At 36.7% G+C, this 26,145-nt stretch overlaps 1 protein-coding gene across 3 annotated transcripts in view; it reads left to right on the top strand.

The window, feature by feature from the left end:
* Positions 1-26,145, top strand: part of DCC (DCC netrin 1 receptor) — a 1,184,710-nt gene that overhangs the window by 712,988 nt on the left and 445,577 nt on the right. For all 3 annotated transcript variants that reach the window (XM_012464272.3, XM_012464274.3, XM_012464273.3), the window contains exons 6-7: positions 1,307-1,461; positions 4,348-4,468. In XM_012464272.3, the coding sequence (XP_012319695.1) occupies positions 1,307-1,461; positions 4,348-4,468 (276 nt within the window). The remainder of the gene's footprint in view (positions 1-1,306; positions 1,462-4,347; positions 4,469-26,145) is intronic.

The following is a 26,145-nucleotide window of genomic DNA, read 5'->3' as shown; positions in this document are numbered from 1 at the left end:
TGTAGACAAAGACTATGTGTTCTGTTTAGAATGGCTCTCAGACACATATTTTGTGTGGGTTTTAGGCCGTGAATATTAATGTTTCCCAGCCACGTCATCTAAATCAACTTGATTTATGATTAAAGAATTTGTAAGTTGTTTAGTGCTAGAGGTCCAAATATTTAGTTACTAATCAGGAAAATAAGAGAGAAAGGAAGATCATTCAGTAGGAAAAATCAGGACTTGAATCCTGAGAGTTTTTGCCAGCTTTCCTATTTTTCTAGAAGGCAATGGCCATCAAAGATTGAAAGTTAACTTTGGTGTCGGGAAAGTTTTGCTGATGGCTGTTAGAGCAAAATACAGCAGTGACTTTACCAAAAAATTAGCACTCATCACTCATTGAGCATGACAAAAATGACAAAAACAGTCTACCTTTGATAATGGCTACTAAAAATATGAATCCATTTTCTAGGTGAAACAAGATCATGGCTGCTACGTCACTGTGAATTTAATCTGGCTTCTCAGTCAATAAGAATATTTAAACCTGACATCACTCTAAGTTTCCCCATGGAAAAGGATAAACATTACTTTTTAAATTTTCTTTCTCCTAGGCAAGGTTTTGAGGGACTAAGTCTGAGAGATTCATTAGCAAAGATGTGTTATATTTGTAATTTTCATTCAATTGCAAATTTCCATCATAGAGTAACTAGTGTTATGATAATTAAGGAATTAAATTAGTATATCACATACCATGCTGAGAAAATAATAATATGGTACAGTAATACACTACAATAGATAATTCCTAAGACAATAAGAATGTGGCCACAATAAAGATGACACATGAATTTTGTAGTTCCCTATCACTATAACCAGTTTCAAGAGAAAATGAGTCCATCACATTAACTCAATCCTAATGAAACTCTAGAATTAAAGGGCATCTGAGCTTTCTTATCTTACACTCTGGGTTGTCTCAGTTCCACCAGCTTCCCTTTCTTTGCTTCATTAGAACAGTTTCCAAAGACTTATGTACTTTTCAGTGTGTAGGTCAATTGGATCCAAACACTTGGGTATTCAGAATGTTTATTATGTATGTTATTTTTTTTAAGTGTTTCTTTTCTTTCCTTGTGGCAGAACACCATTAACTGCAACTGTTTAACAGCATTTGGGAAAGCAAAAGATTTGTTTTATAATAGTTCCTATATAATAAGCTAAGGGTTTAGGGAATGATTTGAATTACAACTATTTTCTATCCCAGAGAAGTGTTTTAAACTCAGTAGCATGCAAGTTCACATCCCCACCCACTCACTTTTTTTTTCTGTCTTTGCAGTTCCGCCATGGTTTTTAAATCATCCTTCCAACCTCTATGCCTATGAAAGCATGGATATTGAGTTTGAATGTACAGTCTCTGGAAAGCCTGTGCCCACTGTGAATTGGATGAAGAATGGAGATGTGGTCATTCCTAGTGATTATTTTCAGATAGTGGTAATTATTTTTTTCATATTTGTTTTACAATCCCATTCATTGTTTCCTATTTTTTTCACGTTTTTCTTCCTGAACAAAAAAGAAAAAGGTTCTTCTGGGAGATTTTTTTGTGATGTGTTAAGAAAATTATTCAAATAAAATAAATGATTTTCAAGACCTAAGAATTTTTGAGCTGAAAAACAGTGATCAAAGAGTTCAGCCCTCAGGTTTTACAGACAAGACTTTAAAACATACAAACAGGCCAGGCGCGGTGGCTCAAGCCTGTAATCCCAGCACTTTGGGAGGCCGAGGCGGGTGGATCACGAGGTCAAGAGATCGAGACCATCCTGGTCGACATGGTGAAACCCCGTCTCTACTAATACAAAAAATTAGCTGGGCACGGTGGCGCGTGCCTGTAATCCCAGCTACTCAGGAGGCTGAGGCAGGAGAATTGCCTGAACCCAGGAGGCGGAGGTTGCGGTGAGCCGAGATCGCGCCATTGCACTCCAGCCTGGGTATCAAGAGCGAAACTCCGTCTCAAAAAAAAAAAAAAAAAAAAAAAAAAAAAACATACAAACAGACAAAAATAAATGAAATACAGAGAACCTAAGACTTTCTGAGTAGTTTCATAGTTTCACTCCTGGTTTATTGAAAAGAGTTTAGAACCTAATTCTAGACTTAAGTGAAGAATCTCTTATTTCTTTGACCTTTACCCATTTTAATACAGTTTCATAAGATGTGCTAATTATGATTATGGAAGTCTTCACTTGGTAATACAGACACCTTATTTTTTCTACCCTGCCACGTAGGACCAGCTGATCCTACATGAGCAGTTGAGAAGGGCAGTGTTGATGTGGTGATGAGGACACTGAATGCTGGTGGCATTGGTGGCTGCAGTGATAGAGAGGCCATGAAGACTCAGAGTACATATTGCTTTGTAATTTTGAATACTGGAACAAATTGAAGCTAAGAGGAATAACTTTTATAGTTTCTATAAGTTTTAGTTCATTTTCTATTCCAATGGTGGGAGATAATAGGGGTAATGGTACTCTATTCAGTGAACTGTTGCCCCAGTACACAGGGAGTGCTCAGTACCTTCCATTATTGTAGTTTTTGCTGTTACTGGCAGAATGCTTGTCTCATTTGCAAAATGCTCTGTAAAAACTCTCCTAGAGGTATAGGTCAGCATTGGAAGTTCTTATTTTAGGTATATGAATATCTGAGAACAATAAAAAGTTCTTTTCAAATAGTATAGAATTTGCAGCTAAAGAAGAGGGTTTTAGGTCTACTTATGTTTGAGAAGCAGACATGACTCTTTCAAAGAGCTGTCAACGAAGCCTGATCTCCCAGACAGTATGAGACTAGAGCATAGCCATCCTGTGAGTCCAGACACAATCTCTCAATCAGATTACAATGGCCTTTGTTGTTTAGTGCCTCTTCCACAATCAGTCAGCTTTCAGAAACTTTCATAATTTCTGTGTGCATGCATGTTGGCCTACTATAAAAGTTCTTAAGGAAGAAATCCATAAAGCATTTTTCACTTTTAGTTGCATTTGTTTAATTGGTTAGAAATAGAGTAAGAAAGATAAAAATTTAACTTTTAAATGCCACGGCAATCCATTATTTCCTTTAAAGGTATTGCTATTTCCACTACCACTGAATTAAAAATGATCTGCCAATCTGCACCTTAAAAAGTGTTGTATATGCCTAAAATATATGGTACTTGCACTTAAAGGAAATTGTTCAGTACCCTTAAGGACACATGATAAAATGCAACATTTTATTTTCTACATTTTGAATATAATCTTTCTCCCAGCATGACTCATTACAGCCAACCTATTTAAATTCTTCTTTCTTAAGGTGAACGAAAATGTAAGGTATGTGCTCTATTTGTATTAAATTATGCTTAAAAATATTTCTCCAAAAGCTCTAAAAATTTGAGAGCCATCGTCTGTCATACACATAACATTGAGCACAAATAGTAAGTTACGTGAGAATTGTTAATTAAAAGTTATCCAGCTTTATCAAAGAATTTTACATCAGCTAAGAATTGACTACAAGACACTAAAAACATTTAAGAATTCCCCATGAGGTAATATTTATCTCTTAATGACTCCAGGGGAAGTGATTTAACACGTTTCACTTACTTAACTAATTCTTACACTAATATTGAAGATAAACTGAGTTAGTACAGTTAAATGCTATCTCTAGATCATTTTATCATCCATCCTTGAAAACCATGGTGGCTCAATTTTTAAATAAAAGGAGTTAATGTTGCTGTATTTAGTCTTTAAAGGTGAAGCATTTCAGCCATACAACAGGAACCACATAGTTATGTATAAAACATTCACCATACTCCCCTCTCCAAACCCCAAAAGGGTTTATGTTAAAGGCATTAAAAGTTTTAAAGAATTTTTAGACATTTTTCTGGGCAAACACTTCCAGGAAATATCCAACTTTGATTTCTTGTCCTTTAGAATCTGCAGTTATCAGTATTTAAGTATTTTTCTGTTTTTCCTGGTCAGCTACTAAACCTGAACTTCCTTCAGTAACAAGTAAAAGAATGAGATTTCTTTTGCTGCTAATCTTTGTTTCCTCTATACCTAATAAAAGACTTGTCCATTGACTGCACATTTAGATATTCAGGATGAGGTATATTTTTGTCAGCATATTTTTTATTGCAGAGCTAGGTTAAACTGATGCCTGTGAATTCAGAAAAGAAAATTGGGAATATGTGACATTTCCCAGGTGGCATAGGACGTGTCTGTGAGGCTGAGACATCTCATAGCCTCTCCTGTTGATTCTTCCGTGGTGTTTTATTAAACTTTGATCTCGTCAAAGTTCATTTTGTCTCCTTGAGTTTTTTGTTTTTTAAAATATCTCACCTGCTTTTTTTTTTTTCCCTAGGGAGGAAGCAACTTACGGATACTTGGGGTGGTGAAGTCAGATGAAGGCTTTTATCAATGTGTGGCTGAAAATGAGGCTGGAAATGCTCAGACTAGTGCACAGCTCATCGTCCCTAAGCCTGGTAAGAAAATAAGAACTTTGCTTTGGTACTTGTAATTAAAATTATCCATAGTCTGTTTGTAAAGTCCATACTGTTTTCCCTACCCCTCAGAGCAAATATGGCAATATGAAGTTATTTAGTTAATTAAGGTGTATACTTGTATATTGATGATATATTCCTGCTAGAAAATTATATGTATATATGTATCTCCAATGAGATAAAGTCATCATGAATAATGGGGCCTCTGGTTTTCAAGGCAATAACCACTAAATTATTACCTTCTCCCTTTTTTATAGCCTGCCTTTCTTCCCAGCATTCCATTTAAATATGAAATATATAATATATATCTTGCATATATGTTATGTGTATATTTTAGTTATATATGTGCATATATACATAGGCACATACCTAAAAATACATATACATAAGGACTATACATATATTCTTAAATATAGTCTTGAATCAGTGGAAATTGGTAGAGAAATAGATAGAACCACTTGAAAGTAAAGCCAGCTTTCTCTTCTTTTAAATAGTGCATTAGTTTGTTCTCATTCTGCTATAGAGAAATATCTGAGACTAGGTAATTTATAAAGAAAAGAGGTTTAATTGGCTTATTGTTCTGCAGGCTGTATAGGAAGTATGAATCTGGTCATCTACTGGGCTTCTGGAGAGGCCTCAGGAAACTTGCAGTCATGGCAGAAGGTGCAGGGGAAGCAGGTGCATTTATGTGGCTGGTGCAAGAGAAAGAAAGAGGCAGGGAAGTGCTACACAATCTTAAATAACCAGATCTCATGAGAATTCAGTCACTATCAGGAGAACAGCACCAACAGGGAAATCTGCCCCCATGATCTAATCACCTCCCATCAACCCCACCTTCAACATTGGGGATTATAATTCGATATAAGATTTGGGTGGGGACATGGATCCAGACCATATCAAATAGATCTTAAAGAATTGCTCCTTTTTATTGTAATTGCAGAAAATGTCATTTTATTTTATGGTCTTTCGGAAGTTTAATGTAGTGGTGAATTATGGAACTCTAGAATAAGGCTGGGCACAGTGACTCATGCCTGCCATTCCAGCTCTTTGGGACATTGAGGGGTGAAGATTGCTTGAGACCAGGAATTTGAGACCAACCTGGACAACTTGGGAAGACTTTGTCTCTACTAAAAATACAAAAATATTTAAAAACTAGTGGGCATGGTGTCACATGCCTGTAGTCCAGCTACTTGAAAGGCTGAAGCAGGACAATCATTTGAGCCCAGGATGTTGAAGCTGCAATGAGCTATGATCACACTACTGCACTACAACCTGGGCAACAGAGCAAGACTCTGTCTCAAAAACAACAGCAAAACCAAAACTAGAATAAATTTATGTTAGACCTGTCATGTAATTTCTCTATAATAGCACAGTTTCTTGGGAGGAGAGACAAAAATAAAAACAAAAGAACCCATGCTGCTGCTCCGAAATGATTAATACTAAAGAAGGTTAAAACAGGGACAAGACAGTTGTTTATACAGAACCAAATACTTCAAAATATTACTATCTTCCATAAGTAATTTATCATGTTATGTACATTTCAACTCTTTTGGACCAATTTTCTTCCTTTTGACATGGCTCACTTTTGTGTTAATCTTTCCCTGAAGTAAGTTTAATATAAAGTAGCAAAAATATATAAGACATAGTTTTTGGCTTTTATCATTTGAAATGTGCCTATTAAGTCTTTATATTTTACACACTCCTAGCCAATTACCTGAGGATTCATAGTAATGCTCACAAAGATGACATTCTCTGTTTTCCTTGATTGAAATTTAAAAAAAAGAACTACAGAACAACAATCCCAGATGAGTAAAGCCAAGGGAACTATATAGGAATTAAAAGGGGCAATTGACTTTTGCTGGAGATCACGTTTCTCTGACGGGCTTCTTTTCCCTCCATTTGATGTGCTTTAAGTGTCAGTGTAACTTTATTTGTGTGACTAAGTCTATTATTTTCTACTGAACTAGTAATGGATGAGTAGGAAAAAAGGAACCTTTAAAATCAGAGTCTCTCATGTGAGCCACACTTTAAAAACTGCACCATATCATTAGTAACAAAAGTATGGCTGCCTTTAAGCTAATACTGGCTGCTACATGAGTCACAGAACAAGAGAATTCTAGTTAAGTTTGATTTTTTCTTGTTTTTTTTTTTTTTTTTTTTTTGGCTAAGGCCATAAAGCTGAGGGCAATGCAAGATAAGTGACTTCATATTTCTAACACAGTTTTAAGATATATCCTCCTAGCACTTGGCACTGAACGAAGAAGCCCAGTGACAATCTCCTGCAACTACTCACAGGGATGGAGGATTCTTTGAAATGCTAGAATTCATAGGATGAGAGGTTGTCATGGTATTTTCTCTCTTATACAAGTCAAGTTGTAAAGACACCAGGAAATCCTTTTAGACTGTGTGTGTGTGTGTGTGTTGCTGAGGGCTGATTATGGGAAATGGGCGACTTTATTCTGGCTGTTTCATGGTCTGTACAAACCTGCCCCCAATGTCTGAGGAAGCTGAGAGACCAAAGAGACTGACAAATCCAGTTTCTTAGAAATACTTAACAGGGACATATGAACAGGAGCCATATCTGTATCTCTGGCAGTGCTGAAACAACATCATGGATCCCCATGCCACTACACCCCAGACCCAGGGCTTATATACCAGGGGAGAGAGAGAGGTGGTTTAGAAGGGAAGTGTGGGATGATGGAAGTACAGTAACACCAAAGTTTTCTCACCTAATGGCAGGATTTATGGTGAGTACCTGCTGTTACACAGGAACAATAGATAAACAGGAAATCTTAGAGGACTTCCCAGAAGAGGTGTTAATCAGAAGCCAATAAACATGGTAGATTAGCTTCCAAGATGGAGTTGCTTTAGCCTCCACACTGTCTAAAAACCTCCTGGAGCTTTCCACAATGCAAGGGGGAGAAAAAAGAGGACAACAGTGGGAAGAAGCCCTATTTCCACTCTTGAGAAGAACGAGGATGTGAGTTCCATTTGCAGAAGGCAAGGCTGAAGTTTTCCTGAAAGGACCTTGCTCAAGAGGTCCTGTCTGCTGAGGCCATCCCAACCAAGACACTAATGGGACGGCGCCTGGATGGAGCTGAGCTAGGAGGTGATGCAGGTCAGCCAGAGAGTGCTTGGCCAACTCCAGGAGGGGTCCAGTGACTGCATTTCTAAGGTGGAAGTTTTCTGAAGAACTCACAGAGCTGCTTACCAAAAAAAGAAACATGTAGATATCTTCCATGAATGTGGACTTTTGAAAGGACAAGCTGAGAAAAACAGTCTTTGTCTATTTATTCCAAATCCCTCCTTCCCTCTCTGACACTGGAGAGGCCCTAAGCAGAAGGGAGAAATGAACTGAGAGACTGAAACAGGGATGATGGGAGTCCTACTGCCCCTTTTACAGTCTACGCCTGTTTTGAGAGATGGAGAGAATTTTTTTTAATTAATTACTTTATTTTATTATTATTATATATTTTATTTTACTTTAGGTGTATACTATATCCAGCATTTCTCCCCATGTTATCCCTCCCTGGAGAGAAATTTTAAACTATTAGTTGAATGTTTTGATTTAGTTCTCACTGAGGTGTTGTGTGTTGTGGAAGTGCAGAGGTTGTTATTGTGTGGGGTTTTGATTGTTTCGTTTTCGAATACCTGAAGATAAGGCTTTTAAAATATTTACCTCACCCCAGGGCCAGAGCACTGACCCAAGTTACAATCAGCATTTGGAAGGCAGAGCTGACAGTGTGTGTTTGAAGATGGATGACAGTAGAGAAATAAAAAGCTACTTCCTTTTAATTTCCAATAGTTCAGCTTATTCAGTCAACCTATTATAGATGTTCAGTTTCACTTCTACCAGGAGCTCTACAGGTAGCCTTTAATTCACAGTATCTTGCATTTCACTTGGGCCCTGATTTGTTTGGGTCTGTGTGACCATGAAACATCAAGGCTCTCCTCAGCAGAAATGTCATTTAACTCCTCACTAGAGCCTAGGAAAATTTTGATAATTCATTTATTTTCCATCTAGATGGTAGAGTGTTGTCAGTGCCTTCTACACTCTTGGTTGTTGTTTATTGTGTTTGGCATTGGATTAAAAAGAACGTAAAAGAAAATGAAGATAAAAATCCGAAAGCGTGACAGGACACCATTGTGACTGTCTTGCGTTTCCCCCTTACACATGATAGATTGCTTTTTCCTGGCTGTTTAATCAGGTCTTCAAATAATGCCACTCCAATTCCTCAGAGATGCAGCACAAGCCGCGTGCACAGATGGTAGAGAGGCCAGCTATAAATATAAATTAAGCAATGAGGCTGACCATGGTGGGAAGAACATAGCCCTCTCTATTTAAGTTTTGACAATAAATGGTCACCATATATTTTGAAGTACATTGTGGGCCTGCGTTACCCAGCTGTTCGGCTTTAGCCTGTCCACAGGGTTGTGGCTGAGAGTTACTTGTGGCAACCATAACAATCAGCTGCTCACTGAAGTACAGACAATGACCTATTTGAGCCAGTGTCTGTAGCTGGCAGATATTTACATAAGCCTAATAAAGTTTCAAGTTAGTCTTTTATATGTAGTTACCTATTCCCTCTTTAGCAATTAGTGACTTAGGAAACAAAATGAACATAATCTACTAAATTTAATTGAGTTAATGACTTGTTTTTCCTCTCCAGAAAATGCTTGGGAAAAATATTTGAAATGTGTGCATTTTCCAATGTGAAATAAATACGTGTTTTCCTCTAGATAAAGATCAAGATAAAAATCAAGATCAATGGTGATTTAAAAAATCCTTATACTATAGGAGGTTCAATCAATAATGGAACATAAGTAATGTAACACCATACACACAGTGCTATCTATGCGATTAATAGCTTTATTTTCTGTTTCTCGCTATATATAGAACACATGCACACACACACACATGCACAGAAATAGAAGATAGCTTCCTGCACACATGAGGCTGCATATATTACATTAAAAATATGGAGCCATATTATATAAGCAGTGATGATGGACAGTTAATTCAGTTTAGTTGATTTATATGATGTGTATTATCTATTGATCTCTTCTAAGATCTGGGGACAGAGTTTTATTGTTGTTTGTGTTAATTAATTTTTGAGGGGGAGGGCAGGATGTTGGCTAAGAAGTCTCCTTTCTAAATAAGATATTATTGCTGCAAATACACTATTCAGTAAATAGTCTTGCAAAAATGTGTTAAGAAGTCACTATGTTAGGGCCGGGTGTGATGGCTCATGCCTATAATCCCAGCATTTTGGGAGGATGAGGCGGATGGATCACCTGAGGTCAGGAGTATGAGACCAGCCTGGCCAATATGGTGAAACCCCATCTCTACTAAAAATACAAAATTAGCTGGGTATAGTGACACATGCCTGTAATCCCAGCTACTTGGGAGGCTGAGGCAGAAGAATCAATTGAACTAGGGAGGTGGAGATTATGATGAGCCGAGATTAGGCTACTGCACTCCAGTCTGGGCAGCAGAGCAAGACTCCACCTCATAAAATAAAATAAAATAACGTCAATGTGTTAGGTGCTAGAAGAATAAGAAGTTGCAGTAGCCAGAGTTGCAAACAGGAAAGCAGTAAATTAGGATCCCATTGGCATACTGGATGGTGATAAATTAATTACTTCCATGTCTGCATCCAGTAAACTGTAGTGCAGATAGGCAGTAATTAAATTTAGGAGACTATTTGGTAGCTGAGTGGAGACATTAGCAATTATCTGGAGCTGGGAAGGGGAGATGGGAAGCAAGGCAGGAACAAATAATGAGATGAATTCAAGATATTAGTTATCTCTGAGTTTCTGGTTCTAGCTCTTGTGTGGCATTCCGTTTTCTGACAGTGTCTGCAGTGGAAGGTTGTTGGAAGTAATTGAATGCTGAGCAGGGAAGTGAAGGGCCATGGAACTAGGAATGCACCTGTGATAGGGGCATATGCAGTCTGGGATGTGTTTAATATAGTGGCATAAATAAGTGAAGACAGAATGAAGTTGCCATGGGAAGAAATAGTGTATTCATTATATTCTATCATGCACAAAAAGGCTGTGGGAAAAATCCATATAATCATAACATGAATAAATGCTATTATAGATATTTCCCAAAATGTAGATTTGCTTGGACAAGATATAGAGTATATGTCTCATGTTAAACTGCATATTTTTAAATGCTGGTTTTATTTTTTCCCTCCAACATTGGTTAAAAAAAAAATAGAGTTCCACTGTAGCAGGGGAAATGTATTGGTTAGACATTTAGAAAAATGAGAAGTGTTATCAATTTTCTGTCCTCCCCTGGAAAAGGTTACTGATTACAAATGATGTTGAATTTTAAACATCTTATTAAGCAGTATATCATATAGCTTGGAATTCACAACAGTCAATCATGAACATCAAGGCATAAAATCAGAATTTTGTATCTGTTATCATGAGTTGTTCCTTATCAGTATGAGAATAATACCTAGAAATCTAAAGGGACAAAAGGAATATACTAAGAAAATTATATATATATATAGTAATATAATTATAATTATAGTGTTTCCTATTAAATGTGGATTCTGACATAGTAACTTCACTGGGATTCAGTGTGAAGCAATGAAAATTGAATGATTAGTTCAGTTATTAAGATCTGTTAGAATTTAATTTTTCGGTGTAATAGCACCCAAGCAATTACGTATGAGTGACTGAAGCTAAAGGGCTGTACTTCTTACTTTGATATTAGTTGCTGGTAGAAAATTAAGTTAAATTTCGTCTCTTAATATGAGAAAGGTTACTATGATTTAAATGCTTAATTGTGTTTAGCATAGGATCAAATTGTTCCTGGAGTTCTGTAACTAATTTAGCAGAACCAATTCCATGTGGAAGACTACAGTGATAGAGGACCCAAGCAGGAAAATGGGTCCTTTATCGTTTCCTCACACAAACCGAGATGCTCATTAAAACTACAGAATTCCTCTTTAGAATTCCATCATTGGTCTAAATGCATGAAAGTGCAACTTAGTATTTTTGAAACATATTGCAGTTATAACCCATAAACTTTCCTAGAACATTTTCCTTTATAAGCCTTGGTAATTAATTGTAGCTAAGAAGACACAGAACTGAGTTTTTTCAAAGTGGCTGTATTAACTTCAGCATATCTGACTATAAATTTATTCAATAAATTGTAAAATTATTTTTGTTTGTGAAGTTAAAAATAAAAATAAGAAGAAAGTAATACATGATTTTTTATTTACTACTTCGAAGTCTTCCTCCTGGTAGAGAAATGTTGACACCCAAACTAACATTTTCTCTGAGTGATTCATTGGTAGGCTAAGTTTGGCATAAAGCAGTCATTTGATCTTTGACCATACAATATTCACCTCATGTATGAGACGTGTCCACCTCTCATTTCTACACTCTTATCCAGTTTACGTATGGATATTTAAAAATGTATTGGAATATAAAGTATATTTATGAACAGATTCTGAGGCAACATTGCCTAAGCTTTCCAAGTCTCTATTTCTTCAGCTATAAAATTCAGTAGATAATTGTCTCAAAGATTTAGTGCAATAAATGTATGTAAAAGGGATTTGTGGGCTGTAAATTGCCACACAAATGTTAGCTATTATAAAGTCTTTTGTTGGTTTTATTTAGTCTCAAGAAAAATAGCAGGTATTTATTGGGATAGATAAAAAAATGATAGCTTTCTTTTAGCATATTTTTCTACCCTCCAAGAAAATAATTAATAAACATTTTAATGACAATGTCCCTTCAAAGTTTAGGTTTTTAGCCTAGTGGAAACGGTTCAGGGAAAAGTCCTGTCTCAAAATGACTGCTAGTGGAAAGATTTGCAGCACGGTTTCCAGTATCAGTTTAATAATAACTTGCTCATGCCAGTTTTATGTAGGCAGAGGTTTCTCAGCAAATAAAGGCTTGTCATTCACCTTGTCCTTCATTCAGCCTGTGCTTCAGGTAGGAAGCCAGCTCAGTGCTAATCAAGAGGATATGGCTGTATGGCAGACTTTGAAATTAGAAATGAATTCTACAGTAATATGAATGTACTGAGACCATTGATAACTATAAATCCATACTATATGGAAAACCTGATAGATTCGTAAATACTGATCACATCATACTTCAGTGGTAAATATAGGAAAGAGTGTTATCCCATATCCTTTTTTTTAGCTCTCTATAGTGGAAAAAGTAAAAGAGAAGAATACTGGTTTTTATATTGAATCCAAATGATTCTGATTTTGAACTTGTTATATTTTTATCTTTCACATGTATATCACCTTTTGATGAAAGATGTGTATGTATACACAAAACACATACACATATGTATAGATTACATATTACGTGGGTACTGTGTGTGTATGTGTATACACAGAAAGAGATATATATTCCTTTTGATTAGAGAAGTCTTATTTCCTGGGGAAAGGAAGAAGCTTAATGAGATGAACTATAACCCCCACCAGTACAACTGCAACTGGTCTCAAGGCTGCAACTGGCACTGTTTCACTCCTGCTACCCATTACAGATTCCTCTTACCTTCAGCTAGCATCTCTGCTAGTTTCTGTGGCTTACCTGGTAGACCCAAGCTTCTGTCCCTTTACTGGTCATATATACTGTACTGGCCAATACCTCATCAAAATTGGGAAAAGGAGTATCAAGAGATACTCCATTAGATCATCAGAATGCCAGTCATATTTTTCCTCTTTCCCAACTCCTCTTAATGACCTGAGTAAGTACTTTTGCCAGCATAGTATCTTACCTTGCTTGCTGGTATTTTAGCACAAGAAGTCTAATATGACAAGGCAGCAGCAGTAGCTCAAAGTTGAATGATAGAAGCATTCCTCCTTTGTGAATTAGGACTTCCAAGTCTACAAAGCCTAGAGTCATAGGGATGGTAAACACAGATTCTCCAAATGGGTCACTGGAAGTCATGGTAAGCAATTCCATGTCTACTTTAATATCTTGTGTTCATTTAGTCTACCTGTTGAGGACATGGTATCATATATTGCCCATTGAGCTAGACATATATTGTACCCTAGAAGAAGGTATCCCTTTTGTTTAGGGTATGATCTCCAACCTGGCTCCTTAATTGTACCTTTGAATGCTTTAATTTTGCTGTATCAAGTCAGCAGCTGTTGTTGATATGTGATGGGATTGGCAGATTCCCATGGATCTGCATATAAAGAGGTATAGGCATAGACATTTATGCCTATACCTCTTTTTCTATGGAGTAAGTTATTTGATGTATTTCAGTATAATGAGGGATTCCTTGGTGGTCTCAAATACTTTATGAGCTCTGAGATAGTGGTGCAGGTAGAAGTCCTGAGACTAGGAAAAGCAACCCATTCCCAGAATATGTGTTTATCAAGATGAATTTCTAATCTTTCTAATGTAGAAGTCCAAGTAAACATGTCACCCAGAGGCTAGTTGGTTTCCTTAAGGAGTAGTGATTTGTTGAGAGCTCAGCATTTGTCTCCATTGCTAGGAAATTGGGCATACAAAGTTGGTGGCAGCTGCTGGTGAGTAGCAGCAACCATGTAGGATTAGAGCCTATGCCAGTGAGCAATGCATGGGCTTCACTCCTGCCTCTGTAACCTCATCATTCATGCACCTTTCATGCTTCCACTGGAGGCTGGCTGATGTCAACTGGCTGAATTGTTCTGTCTACATAACTGCCTAGTGCCTCTTCCATAAATTATACAATCTAGTGTTTACGTAGGATTCAAAGATTTTTATAACTTGGTGTTCACTCCTGTGGGCCCATCCACCTGCCTTTTCCCCAAATCTTTTTGCTCCTGATCTTCTAATCATTGGCCAAACAGCCAAGCCTTTGACCTTGTTTATATATCTATATATATAGTCCTACCCTGAGGCCATTTATATTTTCATATAAAGTAGGTGGTGTGGTGTACTCAACGTTTTATCTTGAGAAAGCTTCTCTTTACCACTTTCATTCAGGCCTATCCCTCACTGAGCTGCAGTGTAGCAGCCACCAGTTTGGGGTGCACCCACATACCAAGCTGACCAAGCTTGGTCTCTTTCTTCCTCAGTCACCTGGTCATAAGTGTGAGTTGGAAAGGAAGGTAGTTGTACGATAGTGATTGAAAACGTGGAGATCTGGGACCCTGCTATTGTGTCCCTCTGGTCCTGTTTTCCCCGGATGCCAAATGTAATACTTTCCTCCCATGAACTGATGATGGTCCTGTCTGACCTTATAACTTGGTGCATCTCAGAGAACACAGCTCATGATGAGCAGTTATGGTCAGAGGACTCTCCTATGGTTATTTTCCTGTTACTTTGTGAGTAAGGAAACTGCTGCACAGAAAAGTTAACTAACTTGTCCAAGGTCACACAGCTAGCAAAAACGTGTGAATTTCAGCATACTTCCTCAGTCACTGTTATAATGGGTCTGTCTACCCAGGTTCTGTCTACCCAGGTTCTGTCCACACATGGAGGCTTCTCAGATAAATGGGTGATATTTCAGATTTGAGTCTAGTCAGACTAGTTTTAGAATTGCTAATAAAGGTTAAAAGCTGGGAATTAATTTACAAAGTCTAATATTATTCTACTCAAATGATCTCTGTTCAACTTTTCAATTTGCTAGAGTCCATTGCTAAGGGTGAGTTAGATGTGTGAAGCTTCTTGAGTCTTAAAGGTGAATATCACATAACTCTTGCTATCCAGAATTCCATAGTTTAACAAAGAATAAATTTGATATAACTAATCTTAATTATTAAATGCAATTAAAGCATAGTGATTTGCAATGTTATATTCATTATTCAGTATTTATCAAATACCTAGAAATACATAAAGAATCACAAATTAGGGTGTTGTGATACATGCCTGCAGTCCCAGCTACTTGGGAGATTGAGATGGAAGAATCCCTTAATCCTAGGAGTTTGAGACTGCAGTGAAATATGATGGAGTCACTACACTCCAACCTGGGCAACAGAGCAAGACCCTATCTCATAAGTGAGTAAATAAATTAATTAAATAAATAAGTTTTACCTAGATATTGATTTTTTAAGAATCACAAATTCAAGATGTTAGATACAATTCAAAGAAACTTTAAGTCTTTAAAGTTAGTGTTAATACTCCTCAAAACACAGTCAGTGCCTGATACACTATTTTCTTGTTTTGACCCTGTCTTATAAGGATTGTAGTGTCATTTGCCACCCAGAATGACAAAGCTTCTAATGTATTGAAAAGCTCTATTTTATTTAAGTGAAAAACTCTAGGTTACAATCTAGGTTAAAAAAAGAGAATTTTTTTTTTTCATTTAAAGTATCTATTCAGAGGTCTTTAGCTTATAATGTAGTTTCATTAAAAATAATTAATCAGCCTAAATAACTAGTGTATGCAATGCACAGCTGTCTTTGTTATTTTGTGCTGACAAATATCTACCAAGAATCTATAGGAGACCCTACACTTTTCCTGACAATATCGACAAAATATATTTTTTCATCCAGATGATAGTCTATGATGAATACAAGAAAATTCACTGGATATCAAAATGACCCATCCACAAAATAAAACACATGTCATTATAAAGCAAGAAAAGTTCAATAGAAAAACCGGTTTCCTATATTTCTTGACATTTTTTTAGGCCCAGTTACTATTTAAACTGACCTACCTACTAATCAGAACCGATGTCTTCAGTTCCAAAAGACATCAGCTGAGGGTACGTATATGAAAATGTACCAAAGCAGAGCAAACTGTTTTGAACCAAGGAAGAGCGATTCTTTCTCTAAGCGATTTTCTCTCAACAGTATGGCACTTCGTTGGAAGAAAAAGGAAATAAAAATACTATATAGCTTATTTCATATTCCTCTCTTGCCTTATCTTGTTGATTTTATAAATGGAAAAAAAAATGGGTAATGGAATTAGTAGCCCAGATACAAGCCTTTACATCTCATGAATTCCATGTCCAATTTTTGATATGTAGACCACCTGCTTTCTTGTTATACTTGAGCCTTACTTCTCATTATTTAATAAGGGGCTTTGAGCCCAATTTTGATCAGATATTTTAGGTCTTTAACAGGCTTGCTTATATAAAAACAGATGACCCTTGGGGACATTCAACTGAGAAAAATGGTAAATATCTTTTTGCTTTCTAGATCAAGAAAAATAACAATAAAGCCTCATACTAACAATGTAGTTGCTTTGTCCATAAAACATTATCCTAGAAAAAGTTACTTCCACTCTCTGAAAGCAGGTGCTAAGTGAATGCTTAAGCTCCTAGTCTAATAGGGAAGTTTGGCATAGAACAAATTATTTTGAATCCCAGGAATATATAAATACAAGATATAGGGATAACACAAAGGAGGTAGCACAAAGGAGAGCTTAAGCAACTCTCTCTGTGGGAAGAGGAATTCATCACTGAAGATGTGACATCTGAGCTGAAATGGACTTTGAAGTAAGGATATGGTTTTGCCAAGCTGCCAGGAAGGGCAAAGAAATGGCTGGTAGAAGAAACATTACACACAACACATGGGAGCATAGAGCAGAAGCAAAAGTATATATTCAGCGAATTATGTATGGTTCAGTAAGGCCGTAGAGATATGCAGGGGCTGGATCACAGAGTATCTTTTAGAATGTACAAAGAAAATTGGACTTCTTTTCTAGACTGTGTGGGATAGAGATGGCTAAGTGTAAAAGATGGGTTTGCTTCTGTGTGTGTTTTGTAAAGGTAACTTTGGAAGCTGTGTGAGTTGGCAGTGGTAGAAACAGGGTCCAGAAATAGAGAAACTAGTTGGAAAGCTGTATCATCAGTAGGCTAAGCAAGAGAGAATCAGGTCATTGACCACGACTGTGCACGAAGAGTGAGTGAATGTATTAGAAGGTCCTTACACCTTGGCGATTGCTATGAATATGCACAGATGGATTAGGAATTGGGGCTGATTCCTAAATTCTTGACTTAACTGAATGGATGGGAAAGCCACCACTTAAGAAAGGAGGAAGAATGACTTATATCCATCTTGACAGAAAGAGCCTGGATTGTGAGTCCTTTGAGGGCCCATGTCTTGATCATCTTTGTATTTCCAGCATTAGTAAAGGGCCTGGCAATAACAGACTCTCAATTACTCATTAGGAAGCCTAAAAGGCAAATACTTTGTTTTACTGATTAATTGATAATGCCAGGTATAAACTATGATATTGTAAAAGATGAAGCAAAGGAAGTAAATATCCCACAGACCTCAAAACATGTAAAGGAGAAATTTACAATCAAAAGAGGCAAAACTAATATGCTTACTGAGAAGCATATTTTGCTTTGTGTATTAAAGAGATCAGAGCAAGAGGACAGTTGAATACAGAATATATTGTAATATCTCCAGAGGGAAATAATTATGACCTGAACTGAGTGGCAACTCTGCTCATGGAAAGAAAGATGAATTCAAATAATTATATGGAAGAGGAAATGGTTAGCAGTTTGCATTTGAATTGAAAAGGAGCTTTTGATGCTGACTGGGAATTCTGTAAGTTATTGGCATTGCTGATGGTAATGAAAATTCTAAGGGAGAGTGTGACAGGGTCTTATCATGCATCTTTAGTTCCTTGATAAGGTATAAGTGAGTCATTCTCCTACTGATGAGATGATTCCTCCTTGCTGGACATATTTTACCCAGGTTTGAGAAAGGAACTCATTGCACTACCATCTTGGAATAATGAGTTAAAGGGTTATGCATTAACATAAGATAACCACTGAGTATTGTCACTGCCAGGACTGGAATATATTGATTTGATTAGCCCTTAAATAGCAGAAGGTAAAAACTATCACTTCTCTTTCCCCCTCTCCCCTCTTTATCTCCTCTGTCTGTGACAGACATAGATTAGAACTGAGAAATAAATTAGGAGGGCTAACTTTGGCTTTCTGCCACCTAGAAATAAAATCCATTTAATTTACCTTGACTATGCTTGTTATAGTGTTAAATATAGACTAAATAGTTTAATATGGATTTATGTAATGAGTTCACAAATTGATTTTGCAGAATAAGCTTGCTTTAGGAAATAAACACCTGTGTACTGTGGCTGGAATGGCCTACTTCTGTGTGCACTCACGTTGATGTAAATGAATTTTCTTAAAAAAGATAGAAAATCTATCTTATGGTCATTTCATCATACCAATATTTTTGAAATGCACAAATCGAAAACAAACAATGAATTAGAAGCTCTAGCTCTCACCCAAGGAAAGCAGTCTCTATTGGGTATCAATGATAATGTCTTATCTGAGTGGCAGGATTTAAAAGACAAACAAAACACCTCTACCCTCTCTCTCTGAAACCTCCACGTCTCCTTTTCCCTTGTTTAAGAAAGTCACATGTGCCTTATTTAAACATTAATTGTTTAGCCTGAGCTGTACACAGTTAATGTGTAAAATAAAATTCCTTGCAAGTTTGAAGATGAATCCAGAAGTACCGCTTGTAAACAGACCCCCCTCTTTTTCTATTTCGGGTGGCCAAATTGTGTGTAATTGTAATTGGTGACGGATGGTGACTGCCGTGTCAGCCAATCATTCTAGGAATGACTACTAAGATTTGTAATTATAATGTTCTTTATTCCTATTTAAATTAAACAGTCTTCACATTACTATTCTTTGCCTTGAAACATGGAAATTTGGGTGTGAGAATTGGGGATAGTTAAGAGACAGGGTTTTACCTCTTAAAATCTACATTTTTTCAAAGTCTGTCCCATTTCTCTAAGGCACCATAGACAGGGGAGGCCAGCGATCAAGAATGGTAATTTACAATCTAAGAGTGCTTAATCTAAAATCTGTCCTTGTCAGAGGAGAACACGTTGGTCCCCATGCAACAGTAATGAAATTTTATTTCAGCCTAAGGTCCAATGGGGGCTTTCACTGTATTCTTTAAACTACCCACGTCCTTATCAATTTATGCCATGTACAGGTCTTGTGGGTTTTAACATCATTCTACTTTAAATTAGAAAGCACTAAGTATGGTAAATAATCAAATCCACATTTGAAAACCTATAAACTCACCTTGCAAGCATAACAGCAAAAATCGTTATGTGGTTATGGCTGAATCTAGCTTTATTATTAATCATTTCTCCTGGTAATTAAAACTTAATTTTTTGAAGAGATCCTTTTCTCTAACAGACCAGTTTCTCTTTTATAATAACTCTTTTATAATAAATTATTTCCCTTAATTTTCACTGTCATATACAATGAGCTTTTTCTGTTTAAAAAATATATACAGTTAAGAAATGTAATACTCCAGGGCAAACAATTGGACCAGATAGCTAATAATTAAAATAAATATATGAAGACGTTATAATTGTTTTTGTTTAGTAGCGAATTAGCAAGTAGCATGGTAAATAAAGACAATAGCAATGACATGTACACATTGTAAATTAGTAATAATGGGTATTTTGCTTTAACTCTACTTACTAGCACTTGTTTACTAAAAGCCTTTAAATATGTCTCTTTCTTATCACTTCCATGTGATATGTCTAAATCTGTTTTATTTTCCTTCAGAAAACACACATGCTAACTTTGCTATGTCTGCTTTTCTGGCCTGGGATTAGTTAACTAGGTTGAATATCTGCCTTCTATGTTCTAGCTCTGCTCCGTCCTTCCTAGTCTCTTCAGTTTATACCTCCGTCTGTGGATCCTGAAATTCTACACCTCACTGAGTTTTATGCCTATCCCTGTAACACTAGTCCGTTTTGTTTTTCATGCTAGATTCTACTAGAGAGCAATTCTAAGGTCTTTTTTGACATTTACTGTTTCTTCCACAAATGTTCCCAAGACATAATTGGCAAAAACAAACAAGAAAATCAACATAATCATCACAACATTTATTCTCTGTTTTAACACAATTTTTTGTTCCCAAAGCTCGGATTCTTTATGTTTTTCAATTGTTCCAAATGGGAGTAACAATTGGTGTGCTAGAGATGGCATACTTATGATTATGAATGATATATATAGATAGATAGATAGATATATGATTCTATATATTATTATTGAAAGAACTATGAGGTATCCAGGTAGCCTTGGGAAAGACTCAATTGCCAATATGTAAAATTTTTGATTTCTAAAGCATCAGGTATGGCTTGGATGGTTAGCAACATGAATGAACACTGGCAGTTTTAAAAGTGCACACTGTATGTTGTCAGTTTCCCCTGAATCTTGTACTTAAAGAATTTGTGACACCCCTTTTTGTTGACTATTTGTTAGATTCATCTAAGGAACAGTTAACTTTCTGAAAAATATTACCGAGTCAAATGTCTTCCTGTAACTGCAAGATTACTTGCACACTCATTTTTAGAAGGAGTACATTTTAACACCCTTGGCTATTCAAAATAAATTTTAAGACATAAAAATAGAAAAAGTGTATGATGGTATACTGCTCTTTAGAGAGCATCATATGAAAAACCTGACTCTTCATTTACATGTGAATGGAGACCTGTTTAAAATTTGGATTTCGCCTGTAATCCCAGCACTTTGGGAGGCCGAGGCGGGTGGATCACGAGGTCAAGAGATCCAGACCATCCTGGTCAACATGGTGAAACCTCGTCTCTACTAATACAAAAAAATTAGCTGGGCATGGTGGCGCGTGCCTGTAATCCCAGCTACTCAGGAGGCTGAGACAGGAGAATTGCCTGAACCCAGGAGGCGGAGGTTGCGGTGAGCCGAGATCGCGCCATTGCACTCCAGCCTGGGTAACAAGAGCGAAACTCCGTCTCAGAAAAAAAAAAAAAAAATTTGGATTTCGTCATACCAAATTTCCTTACCACGCTTTTAGATATTCAGAACTTTGGGGATAAAATGAATAGCTACAAAGAGCAACAAAAATTATTGTTTACAGTTTTCTTTTGTGGCAGAGACATTTGAATATCAAAGAATAAACATGGATGTGGTGGATTTTTACTGTATCAACTTAGTCAAGCTGAAACCTTTTTCCGACTTTTCCTCTCTTTGTGGTTCTGAGTTAGTGTGGGCCAGAAAAGGCAAATAGATGCAAGGAAGTAGTGTCTTAGTCCACTTTCCATTGCTTATAACAGAATACCTGAAACTGGGTACTTTACTTTTAAAGAGGAATTTAATTCTTACAGTTATGGAAGCTGAGAAGTCTAACATTTAGGAGCTGGCTCTGGTAAAGGCCTTTCTGGTGATGACTCTCTGCAGAGTCCCAAGGTGGCTCAGTGTATCACGTGGCAAGGAGGCTAAGTGTGCTAGCTCAGGTGTTTTTTTCCTGTTTTTACAAAGCCACCAGCTTTACTCCCATAATAACCCATTAATCCATTAACCCATTAATGTATTAATCTATAAATGAGTTAATAAATTCATGAGGGCAGAGCCAATCATCTCTCAAATGCCCTCCCTTGCCAACACTGCCATGTTGGAGATTAAACTTCAACATGAGTTTTGGAGGGAATAAATATTCAATCCACAGCAAGTACCCATACTTTATTTGTTTCGGAGGTTTATGCAGGATATGAGTTGCTGATCTCTGGTGGCTCACTTGTTGGCATGGGCCAATACCTTGGCCAACATCTCCTCCAGGTCCTGTCAGATCTTCTGTTTCAGCTTTTCTAACTTGTTCCTGGCTTTGAAGACAGAGCAAGGGCCTGCAAGCCAAGCAATGTGGGTGGACAGCCTCCTTAAGTAGAAAAAGGCAGGAGATAGATTCATCTTTAGAGCATGCAAAAAGGAACACAGCTATGCCAATGCTTTGATTTTCACCTACAGGACATGCCAGACCTCTAACCTAAGGACTATAAAATAACAAACATATTTAATTTGAAGACACTGAGTTTGCAGTAACTTGTTACAACTTCAGTAGAAAACAATACTTGAATTCAAGTTTCTTCCTGTAATTTTGCCTCTACATTCTGATCACTTTGGAAAATTCTTATAGAAATTGGACAACTTTGAACACATAGTGATTTTTAAAATGATATCTAGGGCTGTCATTGCCAAGGAACTCTGTCTTGATATTTCACAAGCAGAGTGGAACTATGAAAATGGGGGATCCCATGGTTCTTGCTACAAGCGTAGAATGTCTACCAAACAACTTAAAACCAATCCACTATCCAGGTACTAAGATAATCCAGCTTCCAGAACAGAAGGAAACAACCCCCAGTGACAGAACAGAAAAGCAGAAAGCCACAAGGAATTGCCCTCAGGTTCTGAGGATCAAGAGATTGTGCATTCAATAGCTTTTGCAGGAATTAATAAGTGAAGGCCAAGGGTTATAATAAAAATTCGAAGGAAGAATTTAACACAAACAAGACCACGTAGAAGAATAAAGATGTACACAAGAAATTCAGTATGAACTATACCTAGAAACCTAGGCAGGATTTTTTTTCCCCCAGCTAAAATAATTAAGGGTCTTTACCAGTTCCCTAGCACAGAGAAATGTCAGGATCCAGTGTCTGGTCCTCATTCTTTATGTGTAAGAAACTGGAGTAAACAATGTCAAATTATCATTCCAATTTCTAGGTTAAATAAACTCTCCAAATCACCTAGTCACCTTCTTAAATTTTTACCTTGAGTATCCTACAGGATAGTATTATAATGGATTTCCTGAAATGCTGAAATACTGTTTAAACAAAGGGAGAAACCATTAAAATATTTCTCATAGAACAGGGTACGTTACAGTGCTGACTTTTATTTGCTTGTGCACACATTTCTTTTAAATAAAATAGGAATACAAAGCTAACTTCGCAGGTGGGAAGATGGTAGAATCATCACTGTTCCTTCCAAAACTACACTTTTCTGATGTTGGCTTGAACTTAGACAATACAAAGTTACTCATTTTCAGATATTTGTCCAAATGATCCTCCTTCAAAAAAATTTCTCTTATTGTAGTGTCAATAACGATGAAATGCAAACAGAATCAATCATTTAAAGAAGGATAAAGTGAGTATTTCATTTCTTACACAAAATCCAGACCGCTCCCATTTCGACTTTGGTAGAGTATTTTCATAAACCATTGCTACCTGGAGTTTCTTGACAATGATTCCCTTATTACTCCCAGCAATGATCTTCTATTATTTCATGTTACATTTAAATGGGTTTTCTTATTAACAAAGTTAATGATCATATAGTTCTCATTGTGAATATTAAAAAAGATTAGCCAGAAATGAGCATTAACCCAAAACACTTGATAAGTTTGTGATGCTTGATACTGTGAATATGCTCTAGTAAGTAACTCTATCCAATTGTGTATTACTTACAATAAATATGAGCAAATATTCTTTATGCTAATGCGAATAGCTTAGTTATTAGTTTTATAAAGCAATAAAATGCTTGTATTCATGTTTTTGTAATAGTTATTTATTTTTGTTTGTTTTTTTTTTTTGAGATGGAGTCTCCACTTCTATATTACTTATAATAAATATGACCAAATATTCTTTATGATAATGTGACTAGCTTAGTTATTGGGTTTTTTTAAATATATACTTTATGTTCTGGGGTACATGTACAGAATGTGCAAGTTTGTTGCATTGGTATACACCTGCCGTGGTGGTTTGCTTCATTCATCCCCCTGTCACTACATTAGGTATTTCTCCTAATGTTAGCCTTCCCCAATGCACCCACCCCTGTTGTCCCTCCCTTAGTCCCCCCACCCACCAACAAGTCCTGGTGTGTGATGTTCAAAAGCAATGCAATGCTTGTACTTGTGTTTTCATTGTCGTTGTTCAGGTTTTTTTTTTTTTTTTTTTTTTTTTTTTTTTTTTTTTTTGAGATGGAGTTTCACTCTGTCTCCCAGGCTGGAGTGCAGTAGCGTGATCTCTGCCCGCTGCAACCTCTGCCTCCCAGGCTCAAGCAATTCTCCTGCCTCAGCCTCTTGAGTAGCTGGGATTACAGGTGCCCATCACCAAGCTGGATTAATTTTATTATTTTTAGTAGAGATGAGGTTTCAACCTGTTGGCCAGGTTGGCTTTGAACTCCTGACCTCAAATGATCTGCCCACCTTGGCCTCCCGAAGTGCTGGGATTACAGGCGTGAGCCACTGCGCCTGGCCATACTCACGTAATTCTGTCTACTTCTGTCTCATTGTCTATGAAAAAAGACACTTACGCTTTTGCAGGCCTCTTTCTTCATGAAAAAGTTACAAATTTTATAACTGCTTCAGAATAAAGACGAATGTAATTCAGGATGGACTATACTTATTTTTTCTTCTGTAATTAAAAAAGCTTAAACCTTCTTCATGAGCACCTAAAGTACTGTGGCCCTTGATACAGTACCTACTGTGCTGACTGGACAATTCATCCCTATTGTATAGCCACATCATGGTTATACTTTAAGAAAACTAGGTCTAACTTTCTAAGTGTTTTGAAGTCATATGATGCATAAGACAGTGAATTGTTTTATCTCAATTTTCTTATGATGTAATAAATTGTTTTAGTTTGAAATCATTTTTATATCACAGGTATATTGTACAAGGTGTCACTTTTTAATCAATAGAATCATTATTTTTCATTAACTTGTGTTACTGTCACAAAGGAATTGCATATTTAATACCAATTTCTAATTCAAATAGCATCTAACATTTAAACTTTGAGAATCTTTGGCTCTACTTTCTCCCCACTCCCCTCGCTACTTGGCACATTACTTTGCCCTCAAGTTCGTGTTCTGACACATACATGTATGTTTATCAGTTGCTAAAATTTTAGGAAAATTCTTTTCTAATAAAAGTCATTATCCTTAACTTACTTGCCTTATATCACTTGGAATATTAAAATGTCTTGTTTCTTAAAGCAAAAGAAGAAATAAAAAAAATTCTTAATAGCAGATCTCTTAGATAGTTATCTACATTAAGTAGCCAATAGAACCCTAAATAATAGTCCATGAGGCCAGTACATTCTCTCACTTTCTGCTAGTGAAAAGTATCTTTACAGGGTGCTAGAGGTTGGTTCAATACTATGGGCTGTGCAAAAAAGATGTGGAAGAACTAGTGTTTTGAGGGTGATATAAAGAATGTTTCATGTTTCCTGATGCTGAAACTATCCTAAGCAGTTCAATTGAGTTACCAAGCTTAATAATTTTTCACAGTTCATGCAGAATGTCTTAGGGTGCAGGACAATTTTGGGGCAGCATTTCCACCTTAAAGGAGGAAACTGTGGTGGATGCTCTACAGTTATTTTAGACCTTTGTTCTATAGACCGCTCATGTCCTGGGGTTCCTGAGTGTCTCCATCCTGTTAACAGCTCCTCTGGCAACTGCATCCTAACAGAGTGTCAGGAGTCGCTGCAGAATTCCAGCATCAGTTCCACATGCTGAACCAGTAATCTATTCCTCAAGGAAATCAATCCCAGCAAAAGTTGAGCACCAACTCTCTCTAGCATGTGAATAAAACAGAAAATGGTTATCTTAGAAAATACATGGTAAGGTTAAGAATGTAAATCAAAGACTTCCAATAATTTTGATGCTTTGTGTACTTAGAACTCATATAGCCATTTTAGATCCAAGCAGCTTCAGCTAGCTTTTCATCTCTCTCAAACGCTGGGCGAACGATAAACATCCAAGAGAATAACGTGAAAAGAAATACTTACTTTGACTCTTCTACCAAAAAAAAAAAAAATTGTGTATGTATACAGACACACACACACACAGGCACACACAGACACAAACACAATTCAAACAAATGCTTTAGACAGTGTCTTATGTGCGACATAAATTTATTTCTCATAGTTCT

Source organism: Aotus nancymaae, unplaced genomic scaffold, assembly GCF_030222135.1.
Source record: "Aotus nancymaae isolate 86718 unplaced genomic scaffold, 86718_ANA_hifiasm-v0.15.2.pri h1tg000020l, whole genome shotgun sequence".
NCBI classification, from domain to species: Eukaryota; Metazoa; Chordata; class Mammalia; order Primates; family Aotidae; genus Aotus; species Aotus nancymaae.
The sequence above is the reverse complement of the archived record's forward strand: the minus strand, read 5'-3'. Positions and strand labels throughout refer to the sequence as shown.